We start from the raw sequence: 23,206 nt of genomic DNA on the forward strand, positions 1-23,206 counted from the left end.
CTGCCCCCTGTGAAAAAAAATCTCTATTGTATCCCCTATTCCTATAAGGGGTGTATTGGGGGTATTCCCTCAAGGGTGAATACCTATTGGGATGTCTGGGGATTTCTAGTCTATTCCCATCTTGAGGGATAGGTTTCAAGCATAGGCAGCTTTAACCCCTCACAGTTCACTTTATTGTAGTCATTTTAACATTTAAACTTATTTAAACTTGTCTAGCGAACAGGTAAATTTGTCCATAGCGCAATCTTATCTTTTCTTATTGCTATTTTCTGTGAAACAGTTAGTTTCACTCTAAGTTGCAGCAATGGACATCTTTAAATATGTTAATAGCAGGAAAGTTAACTTAATGGAGGTGTTCAATCAAGAACATGTGGTCATCCGACAGGACCTGGAAAGTCTATTCAAACACCTAAAACACTGCTTAGAAAAACAATTGAGAGTATGGTGGGATGTGGCCATACTAGAGATGTACATAACTGAGAAAATAACACCCAGAAGATTACGCTGGGATGTTTCTCCTAATGATGCAGTTAATGATAAACAGTTGATGGATGATTGGTACAGGTTCTTTAATCAAAGTGAGACCGAATTGTTGCAAAAAATAGTAGTGAGACGACAACACAAATTAAGAAACATAGAAATGGAGATCACACAACTTAGAGAGCAATTAACACCATTTAAAGAAACAGAAGAATACATAAACAAGGAAAGGGAACTACAAGAAACCATAAAGAAGTATGACAAAGAAGTGCAACAGAAGAAACAGAAAAAGTTTAAAAGGGACGTACTGGACTATAAAAACCAGCAGGTCTACAAATGGCAGACAGACAATAACTACAGTGATGTGGAAAATGAAACTTCACTGATGGAAGAATCAGGAGAAAATGATATACAAGAAGAAGAACAACATTGGGTAAGGGACATACAGACACAAAGTAACACGGTTGGACAGAACACCCCTGCTACCCCAGCGCATAGGAGAACAGAAGGCAGAACTCCTATGGAACAAACTCAGAACAGATATTGGGACAACCGCACTCCCTATACGCCAAATATCCCCAGACATCCCAATAGGTATTCACCCTTGAGGGAATACCCCCAATACACCCCTTATAGGAATAGGGGATACAATAGAGATTTTTTTCACAGGGGGCAGGAGCGCAGACCACCCAGAATACCGGACACTTATCACAACCCATGGAGAGAAGGAGGACCCTTTCGGTATCCGGGAAGAAACCAGCAAAGAAGCCATTACAGAAATGGAGGTTGGAACCCGAGATGGACCAGACAAGACAACCCAAGGAGAAACCATGGAGAACACGAACGCCCTTGGCAACAGAGAAGGGCGGAACCACACAGGCCATCAGACTGGCAAACAGAAAACGCACAAGGGGGAAGAGAGGAGGCCTCCAGAAAAAGAAGAAGAGAACAATAGGAGATGGCATTTACAATCTCAGCCAAGTCGTGTTCACAGAAGAGGAACTTAGAGTTTTAAATATGGGGTTGAAATTTGCACCTGATAAAGGTCTGGATAAATTTGAAACTTACATAGATCTCCAAAAATTTGTGAGGAAACTTAATATCACCAAGTTTTTTGGTCCAACAAAGCCAAATACTAGGGACAAAGACAACGGTCCATACAAACATTCCCAATTAAGGAACAACTCCACATTCAACCCTAAGGTAACGCAGGATGAGAATATAAAAGTTTTCAAAAAGATGGTGGAGAACGATTTGAAGAACTTGGAAGTAAAAAGAACTAAAGGAAAAAACATATGGGAAACCATTAAGCGGATAGAAAAACAGAAAGGCATAGTAATCAGACCAGCGGACAAAGGGGGGGGCCTGGTAATTTTAAACAAACAGGACTATGAGAGGGAAATGGAGAATTTACTTAACATCCCTAACACCTATAAGAAACTGAAGAAAAATCCCAAAGTTGAATACGAAAGGAAACTTAAAAAATTTGTAGAAAAAGGGAAAACCCTCGGCATTTTAAACAAAAAGGAATCCAGATATCTGATACAGAAGGCACCTAAAACTCCAATTATATACCACGTCCCTAAAATACACAAGAATCAAAACAACCCACCTGGGCGACCAATTGTGAGTGGGATCGATTCCTTGTTCTCCAGATTAGGGGCCTATATTGATGGCTTCCTGCAACCGTTGGTAATTAAAGGAAAGTCTTATTTACGTGACAGCAAACAACTGATTGGAGAACTGAAAAATCTGACAATTCAAGAGAAAGACCTATTGGTCACGATTGATGTGGAATCGTTATACACCAATATAAGACAGGAGGATGGGCTCAGTAGCGTCGAGTGGGCATTGCAACAGATGTCTGACCTAAAACAAGAGCAAATACAATACCTAACGGAAGGTCTTAAAATGGCAATGCACCACAATTATTTTTGGTATAAGGGAACATACTATAATCAGATCAAAGGCGTAGCCATGGGGGCTAAATATGCCCCCAGTGTAGCGAATTTATTTCTCAATAGATGGGAGGAAGAGCAAATATATGGTGTACATAGGGAGAACCTCAAAATGTACCGACGGTATATAGATGATATCGTGATAATATGGGGTGGCACAGCAGAACAACTACAAGAATTTTTCAACGAGATCAACAATAATATTTACAACATAAAATTTACTGGTAATTACAACAACAACAGTGTGGATTACTTAGATCTACAAATATACAAGGAAGGAAACAAACTGGGCACACGCACTTTCTTCAAAAACCCACCGACCGTAACGGCTACATTCCCACAAATAGCTGTCATCATGCTAAATGGTTGGGGAACATACCAAAAGGTCAACTGATGCGACTTTACAGAAACTGCAGCAGAAGCACTGACTATGAACAACAAGCGGAAATAATAATAGAAAGGTTCAAAAATAAGGGATATGATGAAAGGGGCCTGCGCAAACTCAAAAACGAAATAAAACAAATGGAACGGAACAAATTATTGGAAGATAAAAAACGAGATAGAATTAACAACTTATCAGTTGCTTTCCTCACGGGATACAATAGGCAACATAAAGAGGTGGAATCCATCATCAAGAAACATTGGCCTATCTTGAAAGCAGATCACACACTCAAAGATATCCTCCCAAAAAAACCGCGATTTATTTACAGAAGGGCACCTACATTGAGGAACAAACTTGTTAAAAACACCATTGATCCCCCGAAACAAATTAAAGTAGGGGGTAATCTGAAAGGTTTTTTCAGGTGCGGTAAATGCCTCCCGTGTAAAAATAGTAAAAAAACTGAAAAGAAAAGAACCACTTTTCAGTCAGCTTCAAACAAAAAAGAATATAGAATAAATGAGCTCATTACATGCAAAAGCACTTATGTCACCTACATTATAGAGTGCCCCTGTTCTAGACAGTATGTGGGACGTACTACGAGAGAACTCCAAACTAGAATTGGTGAACACATTAGGAATATCAAAAAAGGGTACCCCAATCACAGTGTCTCCAGACATTTTAGGGATTACCATAATCGTGACCCAGGACAGATGACATTTTATGGTATTGACAAAGTAAGGGCCCACTGGAGAGGTGAGGACAAAACCATCAAAATATCCAGAAATGAAACCAAATGGATATACAATTTAGACACCCTCCAACCCCAGGGAATGAATGTAGAGCTGGATTTGAATTGCTTCTTAACGAACTTTTAAAACTCCCCCAGTCTAAACTCATAACTATACATTACCGGTTCAAGGCAGGACTAACATAGACCAAAAAACCAATAAATCACAGTATAACATTCGACCCACAACCTAGAAGGTTTTCCTTCCAATAATTGTTTGACATCACAGAAAAAAGTCTGCCCCCTACTGGAGGATACGTTTAGCAACATGTGAGGCCATATACAAGGCCTTGAAATGAGGTATATATCTATATACTGAGTTCCCCATTTAACTTCACTACCAGTTTCCTTTCATTGCACTTTTTCTATCTAGTTTGCCCTATTAACAAATGTTTTAAAATAAGGCTTTTTAAAATGAGCAGATATCAATATCTCCCCACATTACATTCATTTCACCTTATTGGTAAAAAAATTTTTTTTTTTTTCTAATTTGTGTGAGCATAGTAGCACACATATACATTTTTTCACTTTTAGTTTCTTTCTTTCCTCTTGTCCCCTTTTCCGGGGAATATGTCCATTCACTATGATAGTGGACATATAGTTTTTTGTATTTTTGTTTTTAACTATTATTACTATTTATATTGAAAATAAACATATAAAAATCCTGTATTCAGGGAGCCCTGCAGGTAACACATGCAATATGCAGCTGGTTAGGGTATTACTATTAAATATATTGAATTTTATATTAAATTTTATATATTTGGTCCTTATACATTTTAATTTTTTCTCCTTTCTTTTCTGTATGTTTTATATATATTTTTTACATATACTGTATTAATTTTACTAATTGTTTTTATGTACAGTTGTTAACCTTTTTTTATAAGTATATTGGAAGATACCAATTGTATTCATGCATAATTGTTGATATTCCTTTTATAAATATACTGGAATAGTTATGTAGGTTGCGGTGCTTTATAATTATATTTTACCATGCCCGGAGTCCGCAATTACAAACATAAAGGCAAAGGTTTTATTGTGACCGTTACACAATAGAAGACGGCACACCCTGGGTTGACAATAAGTAAAGAGTCTTCCCACGTTTGTACTGTCACAAGAGAGCATACAGTATAGACACACAGCGGCTCGGATAGGGCATTCCCACAATCAAAATGGCGCTAATACATCGCGCAAGCGCAGAAGAGCACTGCACCCTACATAAACGTGAAGGTGCACCAATATGGCCGCTCCAGATGACGTCGCTCTGACGAAACGCGTAGGGCGTGGCCTAGGACGTGCACCTTACACTGCTATTCAAGCAGTAACGCCGGCGCAACATATTTCACAGCGATCTGTCTTTTTGGAATTTGTGAGTAAACTGATTTTAATAAACATAGTACGTTTACACAACAATATTGCACCATGGTTGTACTTCTGTTTCCCTTCATGTACAAACGCTAAACGGACCATTCACGGAAGGAAGAGTGCAAAATATCCCCACAGCACAGCGGTGGCAGAGCCCTGAGAGAGCTGCACAGTGGCTCATACTGTGACTGCTTGGTTAACCCATTGAGGGTTTAATGTCTGGTGAGCGCATATATACATTTTTTCTCTAACACAGAGTGGCGCACCGGAGAGGAATTTAACCTTTTTTACACCAGTCACCTTGCTTCACCTTCCTATCTGATAAAAGTCTTATGCGTTTTTTCAGCAACTAGATGATGCGACTTTGAACAAATATTTTTAGTTGGACATTATAATATATTTTGGATTGGACATTACATGATCTTTTTGATGTTTTCACTTGGTATTTTCACAATGCCTTTTTGATTGTCACTTTTTAGAGTATAAGTATTGGCTCATATATGTGAGCATAAGCACTTTTTACCAAAGCACTTATATTTTTAGTTGTGATAGATTAGTTGTATTTTTTACCACACTTGTGCATGGTTGTTTTGTAAGATAACGGATACACATTTTCATTCACATATATTTTTAATATCACGTATATAGTGTATTTGTGAAATTCCCACATTGGGCTTCATTTCATGTAATTTGCAGAGTATTAGCATTTTTAATACACCATTTAGGTTTTAGCGCCAAAGCTCAATTTACTTTTCAGATTTCTAGTCTATTCCCATCTTGAGGGATAGGTTTCAAGCATAGGCAGCTTTAACCCCTCACAGTTCACTTTATTGTAGTCATTTTAACATTTAAACTTATTTAAACTTGTCTAGCGAACAGGTAAATTTGTCCATAGCGCAATCTTATCTTTTCTTATTAGTATATGGGGGTACCTAGCGATATAAAAACCTGGCGGTGAACCTAAAAAAATAACTAGCTACCTAGCGACACTAGCGACACTGATGCAGCGATCAGAAAAATTATCGCTTAGTGACACTGGCAAAAGGGGGTGAAAGGGTTAACTCTAGGGGCAATCAGGGGGTTAAATCTTTATTGGGGGGTGATAGGGGGCTACCCTGGACCTAACACTAACTGCCCTGACAGTTTTTACTTTTACAACTGACACTGAATGCATTGATCAGTAAAGAAATGATCAATGCAATCAGTGACACTGTGACTGGGGGGGGGGGGGGGGGATCGGGGGGGGGGATCGGGGGGGGTTTGTGTACCTATGTGTACCTATGTGTCAGTGTAGTGTTTTGGTGCACTTACTTTTAGTCTTCTCCTCGTAGTCCGGTCAAAAAGACCGCCCCGAGGAGAATGACATCACTTCCTCCTTCCTGTGGAAACAATACACAGTGGGAGGAAGTTCGTCATTGGCCAGGAGCGATCCAGAGGGGGTGGCCAGAAACCAACGGCCATCCCCTCATCACGGATCGCTCCCGGAGGGAAACGGACCGCCGTATTCAGCGGGAGGGGGTCCGATCGGACCCCCCACCCGCTGGAAGGCAGGCACGTACATCTACGTGCTTGTGCCTGCCTGTGCCATTCTGATGACGTATAATGGCAATACGGCGGTCCTTAAGTGGTTAAAAATATATATATTTTTTAAAAACACAGTTTAAAATATGTTACCATACATGTGACATATTACAAACAAACACATCATGATTACAGCATCCACTAATAAGGTGTCTCCAATGTCAGTCTGAAAAACCTCAACGCGTTTCAACTCATAAAGAATCTTCATAAGGAATAAAAGGGCTTACATCTCAGCCCCACAGTCTTACCTTACATCACAGCCTCCCTTTCACATCACAGTGCCCCCTTCTACATTAGAGCCCCCCTCCTCACATCACAGCCCCCCCCGACAACACAGTCCCCCCTTTAACATCAGAACCCCCCCAACATCACAATCCCCCTTCTACATCAGAGCCCCCCTCCTCACATCACAGCACCTCCGACAACACAGTCCCCCCCTTTAACATCAGAACCCCCCCAACATCACAATCCCCCTTCTACATCAGAGCCCCCCTTTTTTTTTGCACAAAGTTGTCACTAAATGATATATTGCTCACACATGCTATGGGCATATGTGAAATGACACCCCAAAATAAATTCTGCTGCTTCTCCTGAGTACGGGGATACCACATGTGTGGGACTTTTTGGGAGCCTAGCCGCGTACGGGACCCCGAAATCCAAGCACCGCCTTCAGGATTTCTAAGGGCATACATTTTTTATTTTACTCCTCACTACCTATCACTACCTATCACAGTTTTGAAGGCCATAAAATGCCAAGATGGCACAAAACCCCCCCCAAATGACCCCATTTTGGAAAGTAGACACCCCAAGCTATTTGCTGAGGGCCATGTTGAGACCATTGAATATTTTTTTTTTTTTGTCCCAAGGGATTGAATAATGACAAAAAATAAAAATAAAATTTTTTTTTTTTACAAAAAGTTGTCACTAAATGATATATTGCTCACACATGCCATGATTATATGTGGAATTGCACCCCAAAATATATTCTGTTACTTCTCCCGAGTATGGGGATACCACATGTGTGGGACTTTTTGGGAGTCTAGTCGCGCACGGCACCCCGAAAACCAATCACCACCTTCAGGATTTCTAAGGGTGCAAATTTTTCATTTAACTCCTCACTACCTATCACAGTTTCGAAGGCCATAAAATGCCAAAATAGCACAAAACCCCCCAAAATGACCCCATTTTGGAAAGTAGACACCCCAAGCTATTTACTGAGAGGCATGTTGAGTCCATGGAATATTTTATATTTTGCCACAAGTTGCGGGAATATTACAAACTTTTTTTTTTTGCACAAAGTTGTCACTAAATGATATATTGCTCACACATGCTATGGGCAAAAGTCAAATTACATCCCAAAATAAATTCTGCTGCTTCTCCCGAGTACGGGGATACCACATGTGGGGGACTTTTTTCGAAGCCTAGCCATGTACGGGACCCCCGAAAACCAAGCACTGCCTTCCGAATTTAAATATAAAATGCTACCAAAAAAACTGTTAGCGATCGCAGGGATCAGGCCTGACTCTGCGATCGCTGCAGTTATGTGTTTAGTGTTTTGTAAGTGACAGTGATCGATCGATACTGCACTTGGGTGGGCTGGGCAGAGGGGCAAAACGCAGGTGCTAGCAGGTATCTGGGCTGATCCCGCTAACAATGCGTTTTTTTGGAACCCTGAACTGCTGGGGACGCTAGTATAGATCTGATCAGATATTGATCTGTTCAGATTCTATACCACTACAGGAGGTGTATGCTTTGCGCGTGGGTGTTAGCGGTACTGGCACTAACCTAGCGCTGCCTGGGGCGACGCAGACCCTGACCCTAAAACCTAATTGATATCACCCGCCGGGTGATCAGGGGGTTAAACCTTTATTGGGTAATAAATGGTGGGTGGCCTGATGCTATAAAAAGCAAACTAACCAGAGTCACCCGTAACACTTATACGGTGATATCAGTGGTGAAAGGGTTAACTAGGGGCAATCAGGGGGTTCATATTTTTATTAGGTAGTATATGGGGGTCCCTGGCGCTATATAAAAACCTGACGGGGAACCTAAATAACTAACTGACTAACCAGCGTCACCAGTGACACTTATACTGTGATCGCTGGTGAAAGGGTTAACTAGCGGCAATCAGGGGGTTAAAACCATTATTGGGTAGTATATCGGGGTACCTAGCGCTATAAAAACCTGGCGGTGAACCTAAAAAAAATAACTAGCTACCTAGCGACAGTAGCGACACTAATGCAGTGATCAGAAAAATGATCGCTTAGTGACACTGGCAAAAGGGGGTGAAAGGGTTAACTAGGGGCAATCAGGATGTTAAAACCATTATTGGGTAGTATATCGGGGTACCTAGCGCTATAAAAACCTGGCGGTGAACCTAAAAAAATAACTAGCTACCTAGCGACAGTAGCGACACTGATGCAGCGATCAGAAAAATGATCGCTTAGTGACAGTGGCAAAAGGGGGTGAAAGGGTTAACTAGGGGCAATCAGGATGTTAAAACCATTATTGGGTAGTATATCGGGGTACCTAGTGCTATAAAAACCTGGCGGTGAACCTAAAAAAATAACTAGCTACCTAGCGACAGTAGCGACACGGATGCAGCGATCAGAAAAATGATCGCTTAGTGACAGTGGCAAAAGGGGGTGAAAGGGTTAACTAGGGGCAATCAGGATGTTAAAACCATTATTGGGTAGTATATCGGGGTACCTAGCGATATAAAAACCTGGCGGTGAACCTAAAAAAATAACTAGCTACCTAGCGACACTAGCGACACTGATGCAGCGATCAGAAAAATTATCGCTTAGTGACACTGGCAAAAGGGGGTGAAAGGGTTAACTCTAGGGGCAATCAGGGGGTTAAATCTTTATTGGGGGGTGATAGGGGGCTACCCTGGACCTAACACTAACTGCCCTGACAGTTTTTACTTTTACAACTGACACTGAATGCATTGATCAGTAAAGAAATGATCAATGCAATCAGTGACACTGTGACTGGGGGGGGGGGGGGGGGGGGCGATCGGGGGGGGGGGGATCGGGGGGGGTTTGTGTACCTATGTGTACCTATGTGTCAGTGTAGTGTTTTGGTGCACTTACTTTTAGTCTTCTCCTCGTAGTCCGGTCAAAAAGACCGCCCCGAGGAGAATGACATCACTTCCTCCTTCCTGTGGAAACAATACACAATGGCAGGAAGTTTGTCATTGGCCAGGAGCGATCCAGAGGGGGTGGCCAGAAACCAACGGCCATCCCCTCATCACGGATCGCTCCCGGAGGGAAACGGACCGCCGTATTCAGCGGGAGGGGGTCCGATCGGACCCCCCACCCGCTGGAAGGCAGGCACGTACATCTACGTGCTTGTGCCTGCCTGTGCCATTCTGATGACGTATAATGGCAATACGGCGGTCCTTAAGTGGTTAAAAATATATATATTTTTTAAAAACACAGTTTAAAATATGTTACCATACATGTGACATATTACAAACAAACACATCATGATTACAGCATCCACTAATAAGGTGTCTCCAATGTCAGTCTGAAAAACCTCAACGCGTTTCAACTCATAAAGAATCTTCATAAGGAATAAAAGGGCTTACATCTCAGCCCCACAGTCTTACCTTACATCACAGCCTCCCTTTCACATCACAGTGCCCCCTTCTACATTAGAGCCCCCCTCCTCACATCACAGCCCCCCCCGACAACACAGTCCCCCCTTTAACATCAGAACCCCCCCAACATCACAATCCCCCTTCTACATCAGAGCCCCCCTCCTCACATCACAGCCCCCCCCAGACATCACAGTCCCCTCTTTAACTTTAGAGCCCCCCAAACATCACAATCCCTCTTACAATAACAACAATCAATTTCACAGCTCCCCCTCCTCACATCGCAGCCCCCTTTAGCAATCACATCCCTCCTCCTTATATCACAGCCCCCCCATATCACTATTATCCCCTTTCACATCAAAGCCCCCCATATCAGAGCCCCCCCTCATATCAAAGCTCCCAACAAAGACAGTGCTCCCTTACAATAACAGTAACTGTTACAGCTCTTCCCCCTTCACCGTCCTACCTTAACACGGTTGGCAGAGGGTGGAAGTTACAGCAGGGTGGATTCCTCTTCTGTTTATGTATTTGCCAGCCTGCTGCTGCTGTTAAACTCACAGCAGGAAAGAGGCAGGAAATACAGAAGGTCTGGACTCCGGGTGGAAGATGACCAACTCTTCTTCGTAACAAGCAAAAAGTTTGACAGCTCCCGTTCCTTTTGTAGACCTGCCATATATCCCGCCCTCTACCCTGCTGAGAGCTTAAAGTAGTTGTTACCCTCCAAAAAAATCATGCTCCTGTCCCTTTAAGGCATAGTGCTTTTGCCTAGTCAATTGCCCCTTTGTATCTTCTACAGTACCTGCTTGATTCTGCATGGTCCTGACCTCCCCCTCTGTCAGTTGATCACATTTATCATGGCTGCTGAGCCATGAGCTCATGGTCTGGATACGTTCCTCTGTCATCTAGCTTCTCTCCTGTGCATCTGTGTGTCCCTGCAGATCCCCCCCCTCCTCCCCTTCCTCTCTCCCTGTCAGCTTCGTAATGTGTAGTGTCTAGTGAAAACATGATCTCCTTCCCTATCTTCTCCTCTCCTCTTCTCACTGCCCCTCCCCTCTCCTCACAGCCCCTCCCATCTCCTCCCCACCTCTCCCCTCTCCTCACAGCCCCTCCCCTCTCCTCCCCACCCCTCCCCTCTCTTCTCCTCACAGCCCCTTCCATCTCCTCCAGCCTTCATTCACTGACTATACTTTTTACCTAAAAAAAAGGGGAATCTTGGCCCCTCCCACTTGGCTCTCTTAGGTCGGGATACAGAGAAGAGAGAGAAGGTGAGCACAATGGGTTTTTTTTACGAAAGGCAAATCCACTTTGCACTACGAGTGCAAACTACGAGTGCAATGTGCACTTGAAATTGCACTGAAAGTTCACTTGGAGGTGCAAAATCTGAGGGGAAGCTCTGCTGATTTTATCATCCAATCATGTACAAGATAAAATGCTGTTTTTTATTTTCCTTGCATGTCCCCCTCGGATCTACAGCGACTGCACTTCCAAGTGAACTTTCAGTGCAATTTCAAGTGCTCTTTGCACTTGTAGTTTGCACTTGTAGTGCAAAGTGGAGTTGCCTTTAGTAAATAACCCCCAAAAAGGTATTTAGGATTGAAAAACAAACAAACCACACTACACTACTTAATGAACAAACACATGGAGGCTAGATCAATTTCAGCCACTTTAACAGCAGCGGCGAACAGCAGGTGAATACATATTTAGAAGGTGAATCCACCCTCTTGTGACTTCCGCCCTCTGCCTTGATGTAAATTATAACAGCAGCAGCGGCAGCAACAGGTGAGGAGTCCACTCAGGATACTAAGTGGTGGAGCCGCGGTCCGCACAGGACTGTCACGTGGTCCGTGTCTGGACCGTGGTCCGCCATTTGAACCTAATCTGTAGCATTCATTAAACAGTAAAACCTACAAAAATGTATGTGGGAGACAGACAAGCCACAAGAGCCTGCAAAGATCTCAAAAAGAGATGGTTTGTGGATTGTAATAATAATTGACTGATATATTAATGAATATGTGTCACACTTACCCCTAACGCTGGAGGTCAGACACTATAGCTGACTTCTGTGTTTTTCACCTATAGCAGCCCCCTTTTCCATAAGGCTAGCAGGCCTACCGGTACTCAGTTGCCCCCAGGACTTATACACAATGATATAGTCTCTGGCTATTATGCCAGGGCATTAGTAAACTGAGCAAAGAAAACAGGTACTTGTGGTTGGCAGACGCTCAAACCTTCCCACATTAAAAGCTCCACACAGTGCTCAGACCTTAAGGCTGCTGACGCCTCCAACGTACCAAAATAAAGGAAAGGGATGGTCGACACTCAGGATGACATCCAAAATAGTATTTCTATATTATGTAGCGCCGGCTCCTGAAGAGCACGCGCTATGTGTTTTTTTTTTAAAGTTAAGGTTACACCTGAACTGCAGTTTGGTTCAGGTACAATTGTTCTACATTTGGACCTCAGCATCAGTCTGACTGGACTATAGGATGTTCAGCCTGGCCACAAGGGGCACTGTCTCTTCTGGCAGGCATGGAACCACAGTCTAGTTGGGTGCTTTACGTTTACTCTCTTTCGGAGTCCTCCCAGTGGAAGTGTCACTCTTGCTGCGCTTTCTGGTAGAGGGTACTTAAGATGCGGATGTCACGTGGTTCGGGGTTCCGCTCCAGAAGGATGTTCTGACTCCATGGTCCTGGTCCTCCTGATCAGCCCCCAGGGAGGCCATGGCCTGGGGTGCGGATCCACCCGACTTATTGTCTCGGAGCTGGCTAGCCTGAGGCAAGGAAACTAGAGAAGGATTCCGAGGTGGTCCGATGCCGTCTCCGGTAGTTGGAGAGGCCCAAGAACTTCATAGCTATCCAGGGGAGGACTCTTGAGAAGAAGGCTACAAAGGGGTTGGCTTCTTAGCAAGAGCCTGGAAGGGCTGAAGTACCTAAGTGAATGCAGTCTCGTGGGTATCGCCAAGCTGGCTGAAAGATCCAGGTATCACACGAGTGTTCCATAAGTGTTAGTTTCCTGAAGTCTACAACACCGTCTGTGGCAGGGACGTATTCCTGTATGTTCTACAACAACGTCTGTGGCAGAGACTTGTTCCCGAGTAAAGCACCTTGTTGGCTGCTAGGCCTTGTGAGAGAGGGACTGTCCAACTTGGGTGAACATCCAGTTGTGAATGGCTATTCTCTGGATTTAGTCAAAGTAAGCAAGTCCTTCATTATTGACTTTGTCACTAAGAGTACCTGAACTTCCTTCCTAACCCTCTGATCCTATTTTGAGAGACTGTTCGTTGTTTACGTTTTGCAAATAAAAATCCCTTTATGCGGATCTGTCGTCAGTCTCTGAGTTTACTGGGCCATCTACCACGGGAAACCCCTAGACACAGATCGAGGAAGAGAAGGTAACGGTAAGCCCAATCAAACCAGCAGCTCCTTCGGGGGTCAGTGCTACAATTAAATGCATGTACAAGCTGTAACCCAGCCTTTGCGTTTCGGACGTTTGTCCTTAGTCATGGATGAATAGTCAGGGTAAAAATTCAAAGTCAAAAGGCAGGCAGAGTTCAGAGAGCAGTTGATATCCGATCTGAGGTCATCAATGAGGTAATCCAATCTAGCCAAAGGGCAGGCAAATCGGGAGCTTGATCAAGTATTGCACACACTATTACAAGCATGACACTGCAGGCTTGGCTGGCTTAAATCAGGTTTGCTCTCCACCCAGAGTCTGGCCACATCAATCACCTTGCAGGTGGAGAGACAGACAAGGAGAATGCCACAGGACAAACCAGGATGCTGGAATGAGAAGCAGGAGGGCTAGATGTTCCTCACTGGGGATGAGCTTTATGTTTTGGTCGAACATGAGTTTGACTCTAACATTGGCTGTTCACCCAGCGAACCATTTGGGGTGTTCGCAGCAAATTTGAAAGCTGAGAAACACTTTAAAAGTCTATGGGGGAAATCAAAAGTGCTAATTTTAAAGGTTAATATGCAAGTTATCGTCATAAAAAAGTGTTTGGGGACCCTGGTCCTGCCCCAGGGGACATGGATCAATGCAAAGAAAACGTTTTAAAAACGTCCGTTTTTTTCAGGAGCAGTGATTTTAACAATGATTAAAGTGAAACAATAAAAGTGAAATATCTGGGGGTGTCTATAGTATGCCTGTGAAGGGGCGCATGTTTCCCTTGTTTAGAACAGTCCCTGCACAAAATGACATGTCTAAAGGAAAAAAAGTCATTTAAAACTACTCGCGGCTATAATGAATTGTCGGGTCTGGGCAATACAGATAAAAGTTATTTAAAAAAAATGGCATGGAATCCCCCCAGTCCATTACCAGTCCCTTTTGGGTCTGGTATGAATATTAAGGGGAACCCCGAACCAAAATGTAAAAAAAAATTGCGTGGGGGTCCCCCTAAATTCCATACCAGGCCCTTTAGGTCTGGTATGGATATTAAGGTGAACTCTGCGCCAATTTTTTGTTTTTTAAATGGTGTAGGGGTCCCCCTCAAAATCCATACCAGACCCTTCAGGTCTGGTATGGATTTTAAGGGGAACCCCGCGCCAAAATTAAAAACAAAATGGCTTGGGGGTCCCCCCAAAAATCCATACCAGACCCTTATCCGAGCCCGCAACCTGGCAGGCTGCAGGAAAAGTGGGGGATGAGAGAGCGCCCCCCTCTCCTGAACCGTACCAGGCCACATGCCCTCAACATGGGGAGGATGTCCCCATGTTGATGGGGACAAGGGCCTCATACCCACAATCCTTGCCCGGTGGTTGCGGGGGTCTGTGGGCGGGGGGCTTATCGGAATCTGGAAGCCCCCTTTAACAAGGGGACCCCCAGATCCCGGCCTTCCCTCTTGTGTGAAATGGTAAAAGGTACAAGTACCCCTACCATTTCACAAAAAAAAGTGTCAAAATGTTAAAAACGACAAGACACAGCTTGGGGTCATTTATTAAAAAATTCAAAAATAAAAATGTCCCACAAAGTCCATTGATCTTCTCTCAGGCACCCAGGATGGAAAAATGAAAAAAAAAAACCCTGAGACCGATCCGCCTCCATGGGATGCACCCACCGTATGACGCTTGGTGCGGATGACAGCTCTTTTATAACTGAGGGCGGGGCCACACTGTGACATACCTGGGTGACCCCACCCCCTCTGGCGCACGGGGACTTCCCCATGACCCTGCCCCCCTCTGACGCACGGGGACTTCCCAATGGCTTCCCCGTGGTGTCAGAGACTCAAAACCAATTTTTTCCTCGGTTGGGACTTTAGTTTAGGCAATAGTCTCAAAAATTATTAGCAAAAAGAAGATAAAAAAAAATGTTTTATTACATAGTACAAAACAATATACATATGCGGATGCACAATGAGTAATAGAGAGTACAACAAATTCCAGTGTTTCTAGAGCAGTATAATGGGGATGAAGGCACCCACGTTGTCGATCACAGAACAATGCTGAAACCAACAAAGACCCAACGCGTTTCAAGGTTGTTCAAAAGTATTAAACCTTTTCCTCAGGGGCTCATGATGCATTACATGGTGTCAGAGGGTGGGGCGTTGCCACCCGTTTGCGTAAACACCGTTCTAAACGCGGGAAAAATGTGCCACTTTACAAGCATACTATATTCACCCCCCAGGTACGAAATTTAAAGGAACTTTAAAGGAAATTTACTTCTGACAATTAAGACAGCCAGTCTATGTACTCGGTGCTGTTGGGGCTTCTATACTTCTACAACTGAGGTCTCCATTTTAATCAAAATTTGTAGGACATTTGAAGATCAAAATGACACCCTTGACTGGATAACTGAGACAATGAAAAAAGGTGAAAAACTCATTCGTTACTGGATCTGAAAACCAAAACCACACATATATATATATAATTTTTTAATTTCTTAATTTTAATTAATCTTTTTTTTTTTTTTTTTTTTTTTTAATTTCTAGCATTTATTAATAATTTATAATTTATTATTCAGCAGCTAAAGCTTTGATCTGTCTCTATAATGAGTTTTGCCTTTTTTCTTCCCTAGACTTGGAGGATAAAGTCTTTGTCTTCCCCAAAGAAAGCAGCACAGATTATGTCATTCTAAGACCTACAATTACAAGACCATTGAAGAAAGTCAGCGTCTGTCTACGTTCTTATACCGACCTTTCCCGCCCCTATGCTCTCTTCTCTCTCGCTACTCCCGGGAAGGACAACGCCTTTGTGATCTACCTACAGCCTCCAAACACTTGTTTAATATTTATCAACCAGCAAGCCACTCGTTTTAGGATAGGCTTGGAGTCTTTGGACTGGAGGCACATCTGCGTGACCTGGGACTCCGACACTGGAGTGGTCCAACTTTGGGTTAATGGGAAACTCTACCCCAGAAGAGGCTCCATGAAAGGGTCTTCTATCGCAGCTGAGACCAGCATTGTTCTGGGACAGAAGAAAGACCCTTTTGGTGGAGGGTTTGATTATATGCAGTCATTGGTTGGTGAAATAAGTGACGTCCACATGTGGGATTATGTCCTGACTCCAGAAGACATCCAGAAAGTCATCTCTGGCGGACACAATGGAAATGTCATTAACTGGTTATCTCTATACTATGAAATCAAAGGGGAAGTTCTTGTCCAGCCCAAATTTCCGTGAAAGCAAATGAGCTCATCGTATACACTTCGTTCTCAAGATACCCCAACTGCTGTTTCTGAATTACAGTGATGATGATGATTTATTTGTCACCCCCATAAATAATGAGGGTTGACAATGATACGTGAAGATCAAATAATCAATGAATCAATGATCTTATAGTGTAACTAAAACACATGAAAAATGTAAACAGGATTATAAATCATTGGAGTCTTTATTTTCTCAGTGGTAACATAATAGTCCTGGTTGTATATTCTTATAATCTTATAATCAATATTAACACACTATCTAAAATAAAATATATATAGAAGCAATAGACAAGTGGCATTCTTTCTGTTTTCACTTTGTTGTACAATTTGACATCTGATTGGTTAGTTTTATTCACCTTTAACTCCTTCCTTCTACTTCAAGTATTTTTAGGGGGTAATAAGGGTTAGAACCAAAGAGGACACTAACTTTCTAGCACAGGGGGGCAATAAGTGTGGTAGCTGTGATCTGGTAATTCCAAGAACAATCGCCGCACTGCAAATATCTGGTGTCCACTGATAATATTCATCATAGATATAATTAGCAATGAGCCAAAATGTACCCAGTTTCGGTTCGGGGTACTTCACCAAAATGTGGATGTCGAATCCAAACCCCTTTGAAATGCATTGGAATGTAGCCCCCTTGTCCTAAACAGGGGGTACTATCTAAATCAGCCTTTCTCAACCTTTTCAACACAGAGGAACCCTTGAAACAGTTCTCTGGTCTCGGGGAACCCCCTGCTAAAAATTAGAAATCTACAACTCGTGATACATTAGTGTGATGGTCAGTGGGAAGAATGGTCCTTAAACTTGTGGTCATTGGGAAGAATTACCTCCTTACAGATAGCTAAAAAGATCAATAGTGTGAGTGGGAACTTATCTGAGAGGCAGAAATTGCCCAATGCTGAAGGAACCCCTAGCAACCTCAGGAGGAACCCTGGTTGAGAATCACTGATCTAAATTTTACTCTTTGGCTGGGCTATAGTTTGCTCAGGTTGATTTATAGTTTTTCATTTGGTCTTTCCCTAAGCTAAAGTTGGGTTGTGATTCCTTACTGCTGCTAGTAGGTGTCACTGGTGGCAATAGAATGAGATTTCACAAACAAACGAACTGAGTCATAGAAATGTATATTTCCTTGAGAGAACAATTGGGTGGCCATCTAGGTGTCCTGGAGTGGTGAGCAGAGTGCTAACCTCAGCCTGGACTCCAACCAGGCCACACTGTCAATGCGTTACACTCTGCTCCCGGAGCTTAGACATGGGGACAGGGAACTCATGCATGTGGGGAGTATTTAAGCATCATTGGTAATCATTCATTGGATGTAAAGAGGTAGCAGGTGTATGTAATTAATTGTAATGATTGTTGTATTTAGAAGTGAATTATGTCAATTATGTCAATGCAATTGAATCTGTGATGCTACTCTCTTTGTAATACATAGTGTTGTGAATTAAAAATATTTCCTTTAGCCACCCCAGAAAAGAGGTTCAGGTCACTGGTGCATGCTGGGAAAGGATATACATATTTGGGACAGGCCATGTGCTCATTCTCTTCCCCTGGGCTGAGGCCTGGGTAGGTGCTTCTGGATGGAGCTCTGCTGTTAGGCCCAGTAGCCTACATATTGGCCTAAACTGATAAAGAAATTATTTTTTTATATTTTATTTGGGGGATATTTATTATAGCAAAATGTAAAAAATGTAAAAAAATTTTTTTTTCAAAATTGTCGGTTTTCTATTTATAGCACAAAAAATAAAAGCCGCAGATGTGATCAAATACCACCAATAGAAAGTTCTAGATGTGGGAAAAAAAGGAGGTCACGGAGCTAGTCCATCCAGAGGATCTATTTGCTGCTGTCCCTGGCTGCCTGCATCTCCTGCCCGCCCGTCCTCAATCTCCGGTCAGTCTGTCCATCGGTCCTGGGAGATCTTCTCCCTCCAGTGCAATCGGTCTTGGCCACCCTCACTGCTCTTAGTCCCTGCCCCCGCCTGGAGCCCGGTGGTGTCCTCAACAAAGGGAAGACACATACCAATACAGGTTAGAGAATGCTGCTCACCGCTTCGATTCGCTGGGATGCTAGGACTTAGATCAAATTCTGGGACGGTCCTGGCAAATCCGGGGCGGTTGGGAGGAATGCTCCTCCTGCCCAGTGTCTTTATGTCTTCCTCTAACATAATGGCCAAGTACAAATCCTTGCATCATGTGCAGTGGGTCTATACAATATTTATGGCTGTTGTCTTTGACATATCATACTTTAATTTTTATTTCTTAAACACTTCAATACCGGGGGGCACTTACACGCCTTCCTGCCCAGACCAATTTTCAGCTTTCAGGGCTGTCGCATTTTGAATGACAATTGCGCCGTCATGCTACGCTGTACCCAAACAAAATTTTTATCATTTTGTTCCCGCAAATAGAGCTTTCTTTTGGTAGTATTTAATCACCACTGGGATTTTTACTTTTTGCTAAACAAATAAAAAAATGACAGATTTTTTTTTGTAAAGTTTTTTTTTTTGTTTCTGTTACAAAACTTTGTAAATAAGTAAGCTTTCCCCTTCACTGATGGGCACTGATGGGGCTGCACTGATGGGCACTGATAAGGCGGCACTGATGGGCACCAATGAGGTGGCACTGATGAGGTGGCACTGATGGGCACTGATGATGGGCACTAATATGTGGTACTGATGGACACTGATGGGCACTGATAGGTGGCACTGCTATGCAGCACTGATGGGCACACATAGGTGGCACTGATGGGCACACATAGGTGGCACTGAAAGGCGGCACTGATGGGCACTGATACACGGCACTGATAGGTGGCACGGATGGCCATGGATGGGCACTGATGAACACGATAGGGGGCCCTTATGTACACTGATGGATGGTACTGATGGGCATCACTAATTGGCAGGCATTAGTGTTTGGCACTGACTGGCATCAATCATGGGCACTGATTGGCATCTATTGTGGGCACTGATTGCCATTCCTGTTGGCCATGGATGGCATACCTGGTGGTCACAAGTGGTGGGCATCCCTGGAGGTCCTGCTGGCCTCCCTGGTGGACCAGTGCGGGCATCCTCAGGTGGGCTGCACTGATAATCAATCAGCACAGACCCCCCTGTCAGAGGAGCAGCCGATCGGCTCTCCTCTACTCGCATCTGACAGACACGAGTGAGGAAAAGTCGATTCACAGCTTTTCCTATTTACACTGTGATCAGCCGTGATTGGACACGGCTGATTACCTGGTAAAGAATCTCTTTACCTAGATCGTAGTTGCGGTGTGTCAGACTGACATTCCAGACCACCGATCGTCGCTCTGCGCGCAAGCTAGTTGTCCTGATCACATCATATGTCGTCCAATCAGGATAACGGAACCACTTTGCCCCCTGTCATTTTGGTATATGGCGGAAAGTGGTTAAAAAGAAAGAAAAAAAATTACTTATCTCTCCCTCTTTCATTGCAGACTGGTTAAAACATTTACACAATGTGCAGCTTGTTTATGAAATATTTCTGGCTCTTGACTGTGACATAATAAATTAACCACTTGACTCTGGAAGATTTACCTTCCTTCATATCCAGGCCATTTTTTGCAATATAGCACTACGTTAGTTTAACCGACAACTGCGCAGTCATGCGACAATGTGCCCAAAAAAAATTGATGTACATTTTTCCCCCACAAATAGAGCTTTCTTTTGGTGGTATTTGATCACCTCTGCATATATTATTTTTTGCGCTAGAAACAAAAAAGCCCAAAAATGTATTTAAAAAAACAAAACAATATTTTTTACTTTCTGCTATAAAACATATCCAATAAAAAAAAAAAATAGAATTTCTTCATACATTTTTTTGATTAAACAATATTCCGATAAGCGCATATTGATCTACAAACTATAAGAAATTTTTATTCATTTTTTTTTTACTAATGATGGTGGCAAAAAAACAAACGGCTGCGATATTGCGGCGACATTCAGAACACTAACTGACATACTGTACTAATGACACTGGCTGGGAAGGGGTTGACATCAGGGGCGATCAAACGGTTAACTGTGTGCCTAGCCAGTGTTTTTCTAAACTGGGGGGGGGTGCTTTTACTAGGGGAAGTTATGTTACTGCTTTGCAGGAACACAGGATCCATGCCTTCCCTCCTGTCAGAATGGGAATCTGCCTTGTTTACATGGGAAGACCACTGTTCTGCCTCTCTGCTGGATCATCGGCGGGTGCCAGTGGTACCCACCGCTGGGCTCTCGCTGTGTATGATCACAGCGGGAGTGAGCCGCTGGTGGCAAACATGTGTGCCCCCTACCCAGAAGAGTAGTATGTACGTGATCCAGTGCACAGATGCCACCCTGTAGCAGTAAAAGTTCTATGGGGCAGACCAGAAGTAGTTAAAATTAGTTCACATTAACATGAGCCAGTTGAGTTTTTCTAGCTTATGGCTCTGCAAAAGTACACTGTAATTTTTATTTATGATAAATCGTGCCTTGTCTCTCCATCTTCCATTGCAGACTGGTTAAAACATCTACATGGTGTGCAGCATGTTCATGAAATATTTCTGTCTCTTGACTGTGACATAATAAATTAAATTGCTTTGGCACATGCTACCAAGGGCACTGCTCATCTCCACCATGCCCTTTGTTTGATAATCACTTGCCTATTAGCCTAGAAAATGGTAATCTCACCTTGTGATCGGTGGGGCTAATGCTATACCACCTTGGTCCAACTTACGGCTTGGCGGCTAAGAACCTGACACATCTGAGCTGCAAAGACAACTACTTGGTTTTAGTCCTTTATTCAGTTTGAGGGGTCCTCCAGTATATTAAGGTCTTTGTGGTTTATCTTGCTGTCATGCCCTTGGCATAGGTGGGTGGTCAGGCACTATACCTGGCTCTGTGTTCTTCACCTATAGCAGCCCCCTTTCCCATAAGGCATGCAGGCCTACCAGTACTGGGTTTCCCTCAGGCCTTATAGCTTATACACAATGCTATAGTGCCTGGCTACCATGCTAGGGCAGGCACAAGCTAACCACAGCAAACCAGGAAAACAGGCAGAATGGTCTCAAGGAAGTACAGGTTCAGGGCAAGCAATGTTCAGAGAGTAGTCCAAAGTCTAATCTAATGTTGATAGCAAGGAAATTCAAACTAGCTAGCAGAGCGGGGATTGGGTGAAGGTAAAGGTCAAGGCACGGGAGCAAGATAGGTGAGCAGGGATAAAAGTGCAACCAGAGGACCTACAACCCGACGCCAGGAGAGTCAACTGACAATTGGGCCACCAATTTGTCCATCAGATGGGGTGCCCCCACTACTTATATAATATAGTGGAGGCAATAAAAACAAGATACTAAAAGGGTATCTCAGATAAGGAGTTGTATAAGGAGGACCAACTACAGTGTACCACAAATAGAAAATATCTTTAATAGAAAAATTATTGACTCAAAATTGAAAAGTGTGTATCCAAAAAAGGGAACTGACCCCCATACAAAAATACCCACAATCTAAAACTAAACACAGGACAACGTTGTCACAAAAGGCGCCAAACAGCAGGGCCCACCACATTCACTCATACACACCGACCAAAGGTGGAACACAGATACTGTCTTTAATTGCTGAGCTCCAAATGCCATCACTCTAAGGTTCAGAGGTATGCATGCCCAAAAGAAATAATGCATAACCATGTGGAACTATGGTAAACGTGCAGTCAACTGAACCCAACAGAGTCAGAGTATGGAGCTAACAGGGGTGGCCACCAAGAATCCACACCGTCAGTGAATGACGAAAGGAAAGACAGCTCAACTATAAAGTGGTACTGGAGAAGCCAGTCTGGCTTCCCTCAGGGTTAATGCATTCACAGCAATCTGGCTGTGACACCATTAGGGATGAGCCGAACACCCCCCGGTTTGGTTCGCACCAGAACTTGCGAACGACCCCCGCGTTCGGTACGAACGTTAGAACCCCATTGAAGTCTATGGGACTCGAACGTTCGAATTGGAAAGTGCTAATTTTAACGGCTAATATGCAAGATAGTGTCCTAAAAAGGGTTTGGGGACCTGCCTCCTGCCTCAGGGGACATGGGGCACTGCAAAAAAAAGTTTTAAAAACGGCCGTTTTGGCAGGAGCACTGATTTTAATGACGATTAAAGAGAAAAAAAAAAAGTGAAATATTCCTTTAAATATGGTGCCTGGGGGGCGTCTGTAGTATGCCTGTGAAGTGTCACGTGTTTCTTGTGTTTAGAACAGTCCCTGCACAAAATGACATTAAACGGAAATAACACCATTTAAAACTGCTTGCGGTTTTAATGTTATATCTGGTTCCTGCAATATGATTGAAAATCATTGAGAAAAATGGCATGGGTAGCCCTCCCTGCCCATTACCAGCCTATTTGGGTCTTGTACGCATATTAAGGGGAACCCCGTACCCATATTAAAAA

General features: G+C 43.3%; 1 protein-coding gene across 1 annotated transcript in view; it reads left to right on the forward strand.

Annotated features, from left to right (window-relative positions):
• The window catches only part of LOC143961836 (serum amyloid P-component-like), a 29,249-nt gene extending 12,186 nt beyond the window's left edge, over positions 1–17,063 (forward strand). Inside the window, exon 2 of the mRNA XM_077471169.1 lies at positions 16,164–17,063. Coding sequence (XP_077327295.1) covers positions 16,164–16,765 — 602 coding nt within the window. The 3' untranslated portion in view covers positions 16,766–17,063. The remainder of the gene's footprint in view (positions 1–16,163) is intronic.
• Positions 17,064–23,206: the final 6,143 nt, after the last annotated feature.

Source organism: Lithobates pipiens, unplaced genomic scaffold (genome assembly GCF_037356315.1).
Source record: "Lithobates pipiens isolate NorthernLeopardFrog02 unplaced genomic scaffold, aLitPip1_a1.2 Scaffold_8, whole genome shotgun sequence".
Lineage (NCBI taxonomy): Eukaryota > Metazoa > Chordata > Amphibia > Anura > Ranidae > Lithobates > Lithobates pipiens.